The sequence below is a fragment of the Procambarus clarkii genome, chromosome 2 (genome assembly GCF_040958095.1).
Source record: "Procambarus clarkii isolate CNS0578487 chromosome 2, FALCON_Pclarkii_2.0, whole genome shotgun sequence".
In the NCBI taxonomy this organism is placed as follows: Eukaryota; Metazoa; Arthropoda; class Malacostraca; order Decapoda; family Cambaridae; genus Procambarus; species Procambarus clarkii.
The window spans coordinates 27,524,204-27,537,510 of record NC_091151.1 but is presented as its reverse complement, the minus strand read 5'-3'; the positions used below and the strand labels follow the sequence as shown (position 1 = coordinate 27,537,510).

Sequence of the window (13,307 nt, the reverse complement as noted above, 5' to 3'; positions counted from 1 at the left end):
GATATAGTCAACAATTGACATTATTCCTATGGACAATAATTACCGTTAATTGTCCTATGGACAATAATTACCGTTAAGTGTAATCCATAGTGTCCACACTGGCTGCCTTAACTAAGGATATAAGGTTTAGAAGGCTAATACATGGCATCAACACATCAGCTGACTGTCAGGGCGGGCTGAATGACAATGTTACATGCTTCCCCCTGTGAGGAGGGGCTGATAAACATACAAGTACTTATAATCTCTACCACATATTTAGTGGGTTTACAGATCATACTTGTCCTCTACAGATCGCCCGTATGTATCCCGAGTGGGTAGTGAGAGTCTACACCATCCCACAGCCCACCCTCGCTGCTGACTTCTGCCCACTCCTGAGACGTCACCCCCACCTGTACATCTGTGACGTCACCAACCTGCCACCACCCGTGGGCAACATATCCGGCCTCCACCCCATGATGTGGCGCACGGCCCCCCTGGGGGACCCCCAGCTGACACACCTCATGGTCCGGGACACTGACTCACAGGTGCCAGATCATCTCTCATTCATCTCTGCCTCCTCGAATTCATTCTTTCTCGCACCATTTCTTACCTTTATTCGTGAGGTTTTCTATGTTTTATGTATTTGTGTATTTCGGTGTACTCATCTACCTATACTCATCTAGTTATATTCATCTAATTTTACTCATCTAGTTATATTCACCAAGATGTGCTTTCTGGATCAGAAACCTGCTGCTATATCCCATCTATCGACCATCAGTTCAATTTAGTAACTCTTTTCACTAGTTTTTTTTAAGTATTGAACTACAACTTCAATGACATATGATGTTACTGTATTTTCCCTGTATATTCAAAGAGGGGCGTCAGAGGTACAACTACTAGACGACAGAGCCAGAGTTCATGGCTCTGTGGAATTGTGTGAAATCCTAGTTCGGCTTCAGTGGAATCCTCGGGAATCCTCGTGAGTTCAGCAGAACCCCAGGTTGCAATTGTTTTGACCATGTCGTGGCCTAGTGGTCTAGAATGTGTGTCTAGAAAGTGTAATGAATTAACCCAGCGCATAGGTTCGAAACCTCATCACAGCTCCTGTGGATTTTCCGTGTATTGAAGTGTTCCCAAAATGAACTCATATTGTTCGTTCTATTGTGGGAAAGTTACTCGAATCTATAATAGCAAATAAAATTCGTCTTCATCTTGAAAAACATAAATTAATAATTGAGTCGCAACATGGTTTTATAAATGGCCGTTCATGTTTAACAAATTTGTTATCTTTTTATTCTAGCATAGTTGAGGCAGTTGATAGTTGTAAGGATTGTGATGTTGTGTACCTTGACTTTAGCAAAGCTTTTGATACAGTGCCACATGAAAGACTGATTAAAAAGATAGTCTCATGGTATTGGGGGTGCTATATTAAACTGGATTAGGGCATGGCTATACAAAAGGAAACAGAGAGTTAGTATAAATGGAATCAAGTCAGAGTGGGAAAATGTTGTAAGTGGAGTGCCTCAAGGCTCTGTCCTGGGACCTCTGTTGTTTGTAATATATATAAATGATTTAGATTCAGGTTTGAGTAGCAACATTTGCAAATTTGCCGATGATACGAAAATCGGTAGGGAAATTAATTCGGAGGAGGACTCACTATCACTTCAAGTTGATCAAGATCGGGTTTTGAAATGGTCAAAGGATTGGCAGATGCAGTTTAATGCTGATAAATGTAAAGTTCTGAGGTTAGGTAATGATGATAGAGTTACAAGATACGAGCTAGATGGTGTTGAGATTGCGAAGTCGGATTGCGAAAGGGATCTGGGAGTTATGATTAGTAAGAATTTAAAACAAAAGGATCAATGCATAAATGTTCGTAATAAGGCAAATCGGACACTTGGATTTATTAATCGCAGCGTTAGTAACAAGACACCTGGTGTGGTTCTCAAGCTATATCTTGCTCTAGTTAGGCCCCATTTAGATTATGCAGTTCAGTTTTGGTCGCCATATTATAGAATGGATATAAATTCACTTGAACGTGTCCAGCGTAGGATGACTAAGTTAATTCCCCAAATTAGAAATCTTTCATATGAAGAAAGATTAACAAAGCTTAAGTTGCATTCACTGGAAAGGCGAAGAGTTAGGGATGACATGATAGAGGTTTACAAGTGGGTGTATGGACATAACAAAGGGGATATTAATAAGGTATTAAAAGTATCAACACAAGACAGAACACGAAACAATGGGTATAAATTGGATAAGTTTAGATTTAGGAAAGACTTGGGTAAATACTGGTTCAGTAACAGGGTTGTTGATTTGTGGAACCAATTACCGCGTAACGTGCTGGAGGCTGAGTCCCTCGATTGTTTCAAGCGCGGGTTGGACAAGTATATGAGTGGGATTGGGTGGTTATAAATAGGAGCTGCCTCGTATGGGCCAATAGGCCTTCTGCAGTTGCCTTTGTTCTTATGTAACATTGTGGAGGAGGGGTCCCTCGATTGTTTCAAGCATGGGTTGGACATGTATATGAAAGGGATTGGGTGGTTATAAATTGGAGCTGCCTCGTATGGGCCAACAGGCCTTCTGCAGTTGCCTTTGTTCTTATATTCTCATGTTTTTATGTTATATGGAGGACCTATGGCAAATACACGACCGAGAGACGGCTTCCTGAACCTTGCAGGAATCAACCTCACTGAGGACCAAGTCACTCTCCTAAATCTGGGTGTAAACTGTCACGGTATGTCCAGACCAAGTGAGATGGCCCGGAAAGTGGAGTTGGAAATCCTGTTGGACGACATATTTGACCTCGAGACACAAAAGAAGGTCACCACCAAAGACACCTTACAATCAGAACTTATCGCAGAAGGAGGAAAGAATCGAGGCAACTACAGAAGCACCATACTGTCCCCCGAGCTCAAAGCGGCAGCTAAGAGCCTTCGTGAGAACGAGGAGATAGTCGCCAGGAGAGGTGACTAGTCGCCAATATACGTCATTCTTAAAAAAGATGAATATTTGGCGAAAATGAACCTCATACTCTATGACCAAACTAAATTCCAAAGGGTAACGAAGAACACTACAGCCGAATTGAAAGCAAAGGTCAACAAATTGATCGAAACTGTGAACGCCAAGAAATCCGGACTCCACCTGCCAAAGATTATTGGGGAATACAAACCTGGATACACGTATGGAAATGTCAAGACACACAAGCCTGGAAACCCACTTTGGCCATTCATCAACCAGATACCCACACTTACGTACAGACTGGCGAAGCAACTCAACGGCTTGCTGACTCTTTATGTCCCTTGCGCCTTCAGCCTGAAGTCTCCAAAGGAATTTGTTGACTTACTGTGGGGAACACGGGCCACAGGGATAAGAGCCTCGTTGGATGTAGAATCACTGTTTACCAACGTACCTGTGGATGAAACAATCGGGATGATAGCGGACAGAGTGTATCGTGATCCGGACTGTACTCCTCTTGACATACCAGAAAACATTCTAAGGAAACTATTCCAAGCTTGTACTAAAGAGGCACCCTTCTTGAGCCCAGATGGGTCCATGTATAAGCAAGTAGATGGGGTCGCCATGGGTTCTCCCCTAGGTATCCTGTTTGCGAACTTCTACATGGGCACCATCGAACAAAAGGTCTTAGTCGACATGAACTTGAAACCTAACCTAACTTTTTCGGCTACCTAACCTAGCCTATAAAGATAGGTTAGGTTAGGTTAAGTAGGGTGGGTTAGCTACGGTCATATATCTACGTTAATTTTAACTACAATAAAAAAATTCACCTCATACATAATGAAATATGTAGCTATATCATTTCATAAGAAAAAAATTAGAGAAAATATATTAATTCAGGAAAACTTGGCTTATTAGGCAAATCGGGCCTTGCATAGTAGGCCTAGTACGACGTTCTGGCTACAATGTACATTATATATATATATTTATATATATATACATAAATACATATATATATATACTTATATACATATATAATCTTTGGACAACACCCACCAGTGGGACTCGAACCCAGAAAGCACAACTACCTTCCAGTAGCTGGCATAACTAGTATGCTTTAACCCACTACGCCATCAGACCTTACAAAAGAAGTAGATAGTTCGAGATATATATCTCAAACATCTCCACCTCCCGAAGGCACCAGATGAGTGAGGGGTCAGTCTGCATTTTTCGTCAAGCCACTGTCAATGTGAGAGAACTCGTGTCCAGCTTATAAGCCTATACTTGCATAAACCACAAGTGAAGATTAACAATCTTTGGACAACACCCACCAGTGGGACTCGAACCCAGAAAGCACAACTACCTTCCAGTAGCTGGCATAACTAGTATGCTTTAACCCACTACGCCATCAGACCTTACAAAAGAAGTAGATAGTTCGAGATATATATCTCAAACATCTCCACCTCCCGAACCATCTGGGTTCGAGTCCCACTGGTGGGTGTTGTCCAAAGATTGTTAATCTTCACTTGTGGTTTATGCAAGTATAGGCTTATAAGCTGGACACGAGTTCTCTCACATTGACAGTGGCTTGACGAAAAATGCAGACTGACCCCTCACTCATCTGGTGCCTTCGGGAGGTGGAGATGTTTGAGATATATATCTCGAACTATTTACTTCTTTTGTAAGGTCTGATGGCGTAGTGGGTTAAAGCATACTAGTTATGCCAGCTACTGGAAGGTAGTTGTGCTTTCTGGGTTCGAGTCCCACTGGTGGGTGTTGTCCAAAGATTGTTAATCTTCACTTGTGGTTTATGCAAGTATAGGCTTATAAGCTGGACATGAGTTCTCTTACATTGACAGTGGCTTGACGAAAAATGCAGACTGACCCCTCACTCATCTGGTGCCTTCGGGAGGTGGAGATGTTTGAGATATATATCTCGAACTATCTACTTCTTTTGTAAGGTCTGATGGCGTAGTGGGTTAAAGCATACTAGTTATGCCAGCTACTGGAAGGTAGTTGTGCTTTCTGGGTTCGAGTCCCACTGGTGGGTGTTGTCCAAAGATTGTTAATCTTCACTTGTGGTTTATGCAAGTATAGGCCTATATACATATATATATATACATATATTAGTATATTTTGGTAGCAGTCTTTCCTGTAGACATATATTATTAAATATGACCGAAAAAGTAAGATTAATAATTCTAACACGAATTTTCTCAATCTTTCGTACATTTCTTTTCACTGTTGGAGGTAAATCAAAAATCAATTCTCCAAAATTCATTTTTATTTCTAGTCTGACGCGACACGAGCGCGTTTCGTAAAACTTATTACATTTTCAAAGACTTTAGTTTACAAATACACAACTGAATAGAACTTACGCATCTCCGATTTTATATCTACATTTGAGTGAGGTGGATGGGGTGAGGTGGCATTAATAGGGTATTAATTTCATCAACACAAGACAGAACACGAAACAATGGGTATTGAATAGAAGTGTTTGTAGAAAGCCTATTGGTCCATATTTCTTGATGCTTCTATATTGGAGCGGAGTCTTGAGGTGGGTAGAATATAGTTGTGCATTAATTGGCTGTTGATTGCTGGCAGCAATCAACAGCCATCAATTACCATCAACTGCCAGCTGCTTGCGTTCCTGGCCTCTGTGTGGACTGCAAATGACGCCCTACTCAATTCTACTTCCATCTACTCAAGTTCTAATCCGCGGTGGTTGGGCCACCGATCTTTCATCTCCCCTCTTCACCTCATCTCCAGATCCTCGCTCAAGATTTCTGCAACCTCGCCCCGTTTTTCCATCCCCTGCTTGCCAGCTCTATGGACATTTTCGCTTCGCTTCGCTATTCACCTGGTCACCATTTGGTCCGGGAGACATCTCCCGTCACGCAGGGTGCAGTCGCACCTCCACAGATCTCCAGTATCATCTATTGATACTGGTGATGGCTCAAAAGGGCCACCACTTACGAGCTATTCATGCCCGTGCCACCTTTTGGGTGGCTTCATCTTCATCTTAACACATTCACAAGGGAGACATCTCCCGTCATGCAGGGTGCATTCGCACATCCACAGATCTCCAGTATCAGCTCTTGATACTGGTAATGGCTTAAAATGGCCACCACTTACGGGCTATTTATGCCCGTGCCACCTTTTGGGTTGCTTCATCTTTATCTGAACACATTCATAAGGGAGACATCTCCCGTCATGCAGGGTGCATTCGCACCTCCACAGATCTCCAGTATCAGCTCTTGATACTGGTAATGGCTTAAAAGGGCCACCACTTACGGGCTATTCATGCCCGTGCCACCTTTTGGGTGGCTTAATCTTCATCAATCAATCAAGTTCTATTCAGTTGTGTATTTGTAAACTAAAGTCTTTGAAAATGTAATAAGTTTTACGAAACGCGCTCAAGTGTCGCGTCAGACTAGAAATAAAAATGAATTTTGGAGAATTGATTTTTGATTTACCTCCAACAGTGAAAAGAAATGTACGAAAGATTGAGAAAATTCGTGTTAGAATTATTAATCTTACTTTTTCGGTCATATTTAATAATATATACATATGTGTATATATATATACATATGTGTATATATATATATACATATGTGTATATGTATATATACATATGTGTATATACATATGTATATATACATATGTATATATACATATGTGTGTGTGTGTATATGTGTGTGTGTATGTGTGTACATATGTGTGTATATATGTATGTGTGTGTGTATATATGTATGTGTGTGTATATGTATGTGTGTGTATATGTATGTGTGTGTATATGTATGTACTCGCCTAGTTGTACTCACCTAGTTGTGTCTGCAGGATCGAGCATTGACTCTTGGATCCCGCCTTTCGAGCATCGGTTGTTTACAGCAATGACTCTTGTCCCATTTCCCTATCATACCTGGTTTTAAAATTATGAATAGTATTTGCTTCCACAACCTGTTCCTGAAGTGCATTCCATTTCCCCACTACTCTCACGCTAAAAGAAAACTTCCTAACATCTCTGTGACTCATCTGAGTTTCAAGCTTCCATCCATGTCCTCTCGTTCTGTTACTATTCCGTGTGAACATTTCGTCTATGTCCACTCTGTCAATCCCTCTGAGTATCTTATACGTTCCTATCATGTCCCCCCTCTCCCTTCTTCTTTCTAGTGTCGTAAGGCACAGTTCCCTCAGGCGCTCCTCATACCCCATCCCTCGTAGCTCTGGGACGAGTCTCGTTGCAAACCTCTGAACCTTTTCCAGTTTCATTATATGCTTCTTCAGATGGGGACTCCATGATGAGGCGGCATACTCTAAGACTGGCCTTACGTAGGCAGTGTAAAGCGCCCTAAATGCCTCCTTACTTAGGTTTCTGAATGATGTTCTAACTTTTGCCAGTGTAGAGTACACTGCTGTCGTTATCCTATTAATATGTGCCTCAGGAGATAGATTAGGTGTTACGTCCACCCCCAGGTCTCTTTCGTTACAGGTAGGCTGTTCCCCTTCATTGTGTACTGTCCCTTTGGTCTCCTATCTCCTAGTCCCATTTCCATAACTTTACATTTGCTCGTGTTGAATTCTAGTAGCCATTTCTCTGACCATCTCTGCAATCTGTTCAGGTCCTCTTGGAGGATCCTGCAATCCTCATCTGTCACAACTCTTCTCATCAACTTTGCATCATCCGCAAACATCGACATGTAGGACTCTACGCCTGTAAACATGTCGTTAACATATACAAGAAATAGAATTGGTCCCAGCACCGATCCTTGTGGTACTCCACTTGTTACTGTTCGCCAGTCCGACTTCTCGCCCCTTACCGTAACTCTTTGGCTCCTTCCTGTTAGGTAGTTCCTTATCCATGCTAGGACCTTTCCCCCCACCCCTGCCTGCCTCTCGAGCTTGAACAGCAGTCTCATGCTGTGTGTATATGTATGTGTGTGTATATGTATGTGTGTATATATGTATGTGTGTATATACACACACATATATATATGTGTGTGTGTATTTATATATATGTTGTTAAATATGACCGAAAAGGTAAGATTAAAAATTCTAACTCGAATTTTCGCAATATTTTTCATGTTTCTTTTCACTGTCGATGGTAATTGAAAAATTAATTCTCCAAAATTCCTTTTTATTTCTAGTCTGACACGTCGCCTGAACGCGTTTCGTAATAACTTATTACATTTTCGAAGACTTTAGCTTACACACAAAACTGTAACCTGTAAACACGCAAATCCGTCTATACTTATACTCGCATTTCGGTGAGGTGATATGGTACAACAGTTGTGGGTGAGGTGAACAAACTTGTGACAAAAACAAGACAAAACTCGAGACTATGGGTATTTATTGGATATGAAAACATAAGAATGGAAGTAACTGCAGAGAGCCTATTGGCCCATACTTCCTCTTGATGCTTCTTTATTGGTTCGAAGTCTTGAAGTGGGAAGAATACAGTTGTGCATTAATTGGCTGATGATTGCTGATGTTGACTTTTTTATGTGTAGTGCCTCGCAGATGTCGAGCCGCCTGCTATCGCTGTATATATCGATGATTTCTGTGTTGCTTGCTAGGATTTCTCTGGTGATGGTCTGGTTGTGAGAGATTATATGTTCCTTTATGGAGCCTTGTTGTTTATGCATTGTTAATCGCCTGGAAAGAGACGTTGTTGTCTTGCCTATATACTGAGTTCTTTGGGGCTTACAGTCCCCAAGTGGGTTTTTGGAGGCATAGACGACGTTGGTTTCCTTTAATGCGATCTGCTTTGTGTATGGAAAGTTTTTCACGAGTAGTTTGGCCGTTTTTTTGGGTTTATAGTGAATCGTCAATTGTATTTTCTGATTTTGGTCTGTAGGGATAACGTTCCTATCAACAATATCTTTCAGGACCCTTTCCTCCGTATTATGAGCTGTCGAAAAGAAGTTCCGGTAAAATAGTCTAATAGGGGGTACATGCGTCGTGTTAGTTGACTCTTCAGATGCTGCATGGCGTTTCATCTTTATTTTTTATGATGTCTTCAACAAAACCCTTAGAGAAGCCGTTGTTGACTAGGACCTGCCTTACCCTACAGAGTTCTTCACCGACTTGCTTCCATCCTGAGCTGTTGCTGAGAGCATCACCACCTCCACCAGTGCCCTTCATCGCCACCACCTCCACCAGTGCCCTTCATCGCCACCACCATCACCAATGCCTCTCTCCATAATCACCAGTGCCCCTCTACGCCACCACCACCATCACCAATGCCCCTCTCCTCCACCATCACAAATGCCCCTCTCCACCACCACCACCTCCACAATGCCCCTCATTGCAATCACCATCACCAATGCCCCTCTCCACCCTCACTAATATCCCTCTCCACCCTCACCAATGTCCCTCTCCACCCTCACCAATGTCCCTCTCCACCATCACCAATGTCCCTCTCCACCATCACCACCTCCACCAATGCCTGTCATCGCCACCTCCATCACCAGTGTCCCTCCCCACCATCACCAATGCCTCTCTCCGCCACCACCACCAGTGCCCCTCCCCACCATCACCAATGCCTCTCTCCGCCACCACCACCATCACCACCACAATTGCTGCTCTCTGCCACCACCATCACCAGTGCCCCTCACCACCACCACAATGTCACGTTGGTCGAAGACACCATTGTGACGTTTATGACACTCAAGTACTGTTGTATCACTCACTGTAATGGTTGCTATTAACCTGTAACCCTTAGGCTGTAATAATTGCATTGTATAACCCCAAAGAACTAGAAAGTGTCCGCACTTACAGCGAAAAATGCTCGTAACAGTTATTGAGGGAACGGGAGAGAAATGACCAGGGTGTTAAAGATATCTCTTCAATCAGTAACTGTCAAGGTTGGTTAATATGGTTACACGTTTAAAACAAATAATGCCGTCACCACTCTTCCTAGAACTTAATTAATTAAGCTAATTGACTCATCAATTAGCCTAGTTAACTAACACCAGTTTAACGTAGGGAAATTAACTTTGGATAATTACTGGATGAATAGAATTCCTTGTACCTTGGCTTCATGAATTACATGGGAATATACTTATTTATAAAAATGCTCTTAAGATTACAGGTAATGGCCAAAACAATTCAATATCTATATCTTAGTAATTAAGGAATAATATACAAAATACTCGGGAATCAGTTAACAGTAAATTTATTTAATAATGCAAGCTAATTAACCCCAAGGCAGTATATCATCCTATTTCTTAAGAGGCACGGTATATGGACTACAAATTGTACGGGGAGAACTTTGCAGACATTTACCTTCCTACTGCTTCTTCTCACCCGCAGTCATGGCTTCGTGGTCGATCATCCCACCCCACCCCGTCTTGCACTTGCCCAGTTCACACTAAAATCTTTTCCTCTCGCATCACTCAAAATAATGTTTCAGCTTCAACCCTAAGGCATCCTGCCCTAGAAGCTCCACCCCTTTTCTAGGTCTTCAACAACTAGGCCTAGGTCTCTGGCACCTTCAGGCAATGAGAAACTAAGCCTGGAACAATCCTCAAAACTCCAGAGGCAGCGTCTTACCACGAAAGCCTGGATACTAGCACGGCCTACCGAGAACAGAGGAACTCCATCCTATTGCCAAATCGCTTCCTCGCTCTCTTAACTGCAAGGCGAGGGGAGACATGTGACAAGACTCCTTATAATTCGAAATGGCTGTAATCCTACACCCTCGAGCCGTCCAGAGGGAAAACAATTAAACAGTTAAGGTATATGGTTCAACCTTTAAACCGAGTGTGAGATGACCTGGGGAAGTAGAGAGAGGGGGAGAGAGAAGAAGGGGAAGGAAGGGGGAGAAGAGGTAGAGAGAAGGAATGACAATAAAGAAGAGGGGGGGGGGAGAAGGGAAAGGGGGAGAGAAGAGAGGCATCTCGGCCGATTTAAGAAAATCGTAAGCTTGGATATAAAGCAAGATTTTCTTATCCTGTATCGTTACCATTAAACAGAATGTAACCATTGCCTCGAAACAAAATTTTCTACTCTAGCTAAATCCATTACAATCACCAGCCATAAGTCGAGTACATATAATAATAGCAAAGCATACAATAACTATATTTAACATATGAAATAAGTAATGTGCACAGTCAACAAATCACGACTGCCAATGGATGGCAGTCAAGCCATCATCAGTCATATCTTCCCTAACACATCTGGAAAGAATGAAACATCCTAAACCTAACATGATATAGCTTAATGAAAAATATACCTAACCTAGGAAAAATAACATCTAGCTAAAATTAATGGATGACTTTCTGCCACCGAAATGTGTTCCTTCTAGAACCACTTAACACAAAGTCCAAAATTACTTAAATCCAATCCCCACTTCCCCATCCTCTCGTCCTCGCCACCACTCTCCCCTTCCCCCATCCCTTTGTCTTACCCATAATCCCCCACTCGACCGTCTCCTCGTCCTCCTAACAATTCCCCTCACCACCGTCCCCTCGTCCTCTTCCATCATCCCCCACTCCTCTGTCCCTTTGTCCTCCCCACCATTCTCCATTCCCCCTGTCCCCTCGTCCCCACCATTGCCCAACTCCACCATCCCCTCGTTCTCCCTACCATTACCCCATCACCTGTTCCCTCGTCCTCCTTACCATCCCCCACTCACGTCCCCTCGTCCTCCCCACCATTCCCAACTCCGTCGTCCTAAGCATTCCCAAGTGATCTGATGTTCCCATCAGAAAATTTGTAATGTCAAATGATCTGATCTTCCCATCACTGAAATATATAGAACAACAGTTAAAAAAAAAGAAATGAAAAAATAACAAAATAAACTATACCTACTAAAAGAACAGTATGGTAAACAACACAGCTCAATTCCAATGCAATGTCACACTATATAATTAAATGAAAATGAAAATCAATCAAAATCTATGAAAACTCAATTTGTCAATGCAATCAGAAACATTCAATTGGAATCATAACATTTTTAGTATAGTGTATGTGTTGCTCCTACATGCAACTGATGGCACTGTTTCTTAAAAAAAAGTTTTTACCTGTCACAGGTGTGGCATCTATACTTATACTTACAAAACAAATGGTATGGTAAGCAACACAGCTCAATTCTAATGCAATGTCACTCAAAATAGTTAAATCAAAATGAAAATAAATCAATCTCTATGAAAATTAAATTTATCAATGCAATCAGAAACATTGAAATGGACTCGTAACATATATAGTATAGCGTTTGTTGCATGTGCAACAAATGACACTGTTTTTCCTAAAGAGCATGTTTTACCTGTCAAAGGTGTGGCATTTAAACTTATACTCATGAAATGAACATTATGGTAAACAACACAGCTCAGTTCCAATGCAATGTCACCAAATAATTTAATCAAAGTTGAAATAAATCGAAATATATGAAAATTCAATTTATCAATGCAATTGGAAACATTGAAATGGAAGCGTAACATATTTAATATAGCGTGTGTTGCTGTTATGTGCAATAGATAGCGCGCTTTTTTTTTTAAATCATGTTTTTAACTGCCACAAGCGTGGCATATAGTAGGTATATATAGCAGGTATATATAGTAGGTATATAAAAACACGCTCATATTCGAATGAAATGTTGTCTCAAAATTTCAAAACAATCGGTGAAGAACTTTTGGAGATTACAGCGGGTGTTTCTCTTATGTCCACCAGATGGCGCTGTTTATAAAAAAAACATGTTTTTTCCCCCTCACAGGTTTGGCATGTATATAGTAGGTATATAAAAACACGCACCTATTCGAATGCAACGTTTTGTCAAAATTTCACAGCAATCGGTAAAGAGGTTTCGAAGATTTTCTTTACATGAAAAACACATGAATAACACAGTTTTTTTTTTAAGCATGCTTTTTCCCGTCAGAGACGTGAAATCTATATGGTATGAATATAAAAATCTGTTCGGATGTGAATGGAACATTGTGTGAAAATTTCAAAGCAATCTGATAAGAACTTACGGAGATTAGTGAGTTTGAACAAACAAACACATCCACTTTTATTTATATAGATAATATGTACATAAAAAATCTTTAAAACACCAGTCGGGACAGTAGAAAAAATACTAAAAAATTAACCGGTCACAATTAAAACAAATAACGACAAAGTCTCCTTCCTTAAGTCAATATAAACAAATTTAGAGCCATACCAGGGGACATGTCCCTGGGGCTTGGGTTAGGGGGGGGGGAGGGAAGGAAGGCTAGACATAATATTGAGAACAACAAGCGTACCATATTGAGAGCAAGAAGCTTAGCCCAGTGAACACCCTACACGAGCTCCAAGAAAACTTCCGTGAATATTAGTGTTGTGAGACGTCAGAGTGACTTCGCTAACTATTTGGAAGAGTTCTGTATCCGCTA

The 13,307-nt window shown here is 41.5% G+C and overlaps 1 protein-coding gene across 1 annotated transcript in view; it reads left to right on the top strand.

Moving 5' to 3' along the window:
• The first annotated feature begins 299 nt into the window (after positions 1 to 299).
• Positions 300 to 13,307, top strand: part of LOC138364371 (uncharacterized) — a 44,573-nt gene continuing 31,565 nt past the window's right edge. The window contains exon 1 of the mRNA XM_069323987.1: positions 300 to 524. Within this exon, the coding sequence (XP_069180088.1) occupies positions 300 to 524 (225 nt within the window). The remainder of the gene's footprint in view (positions 525 to 13,307) is intronic.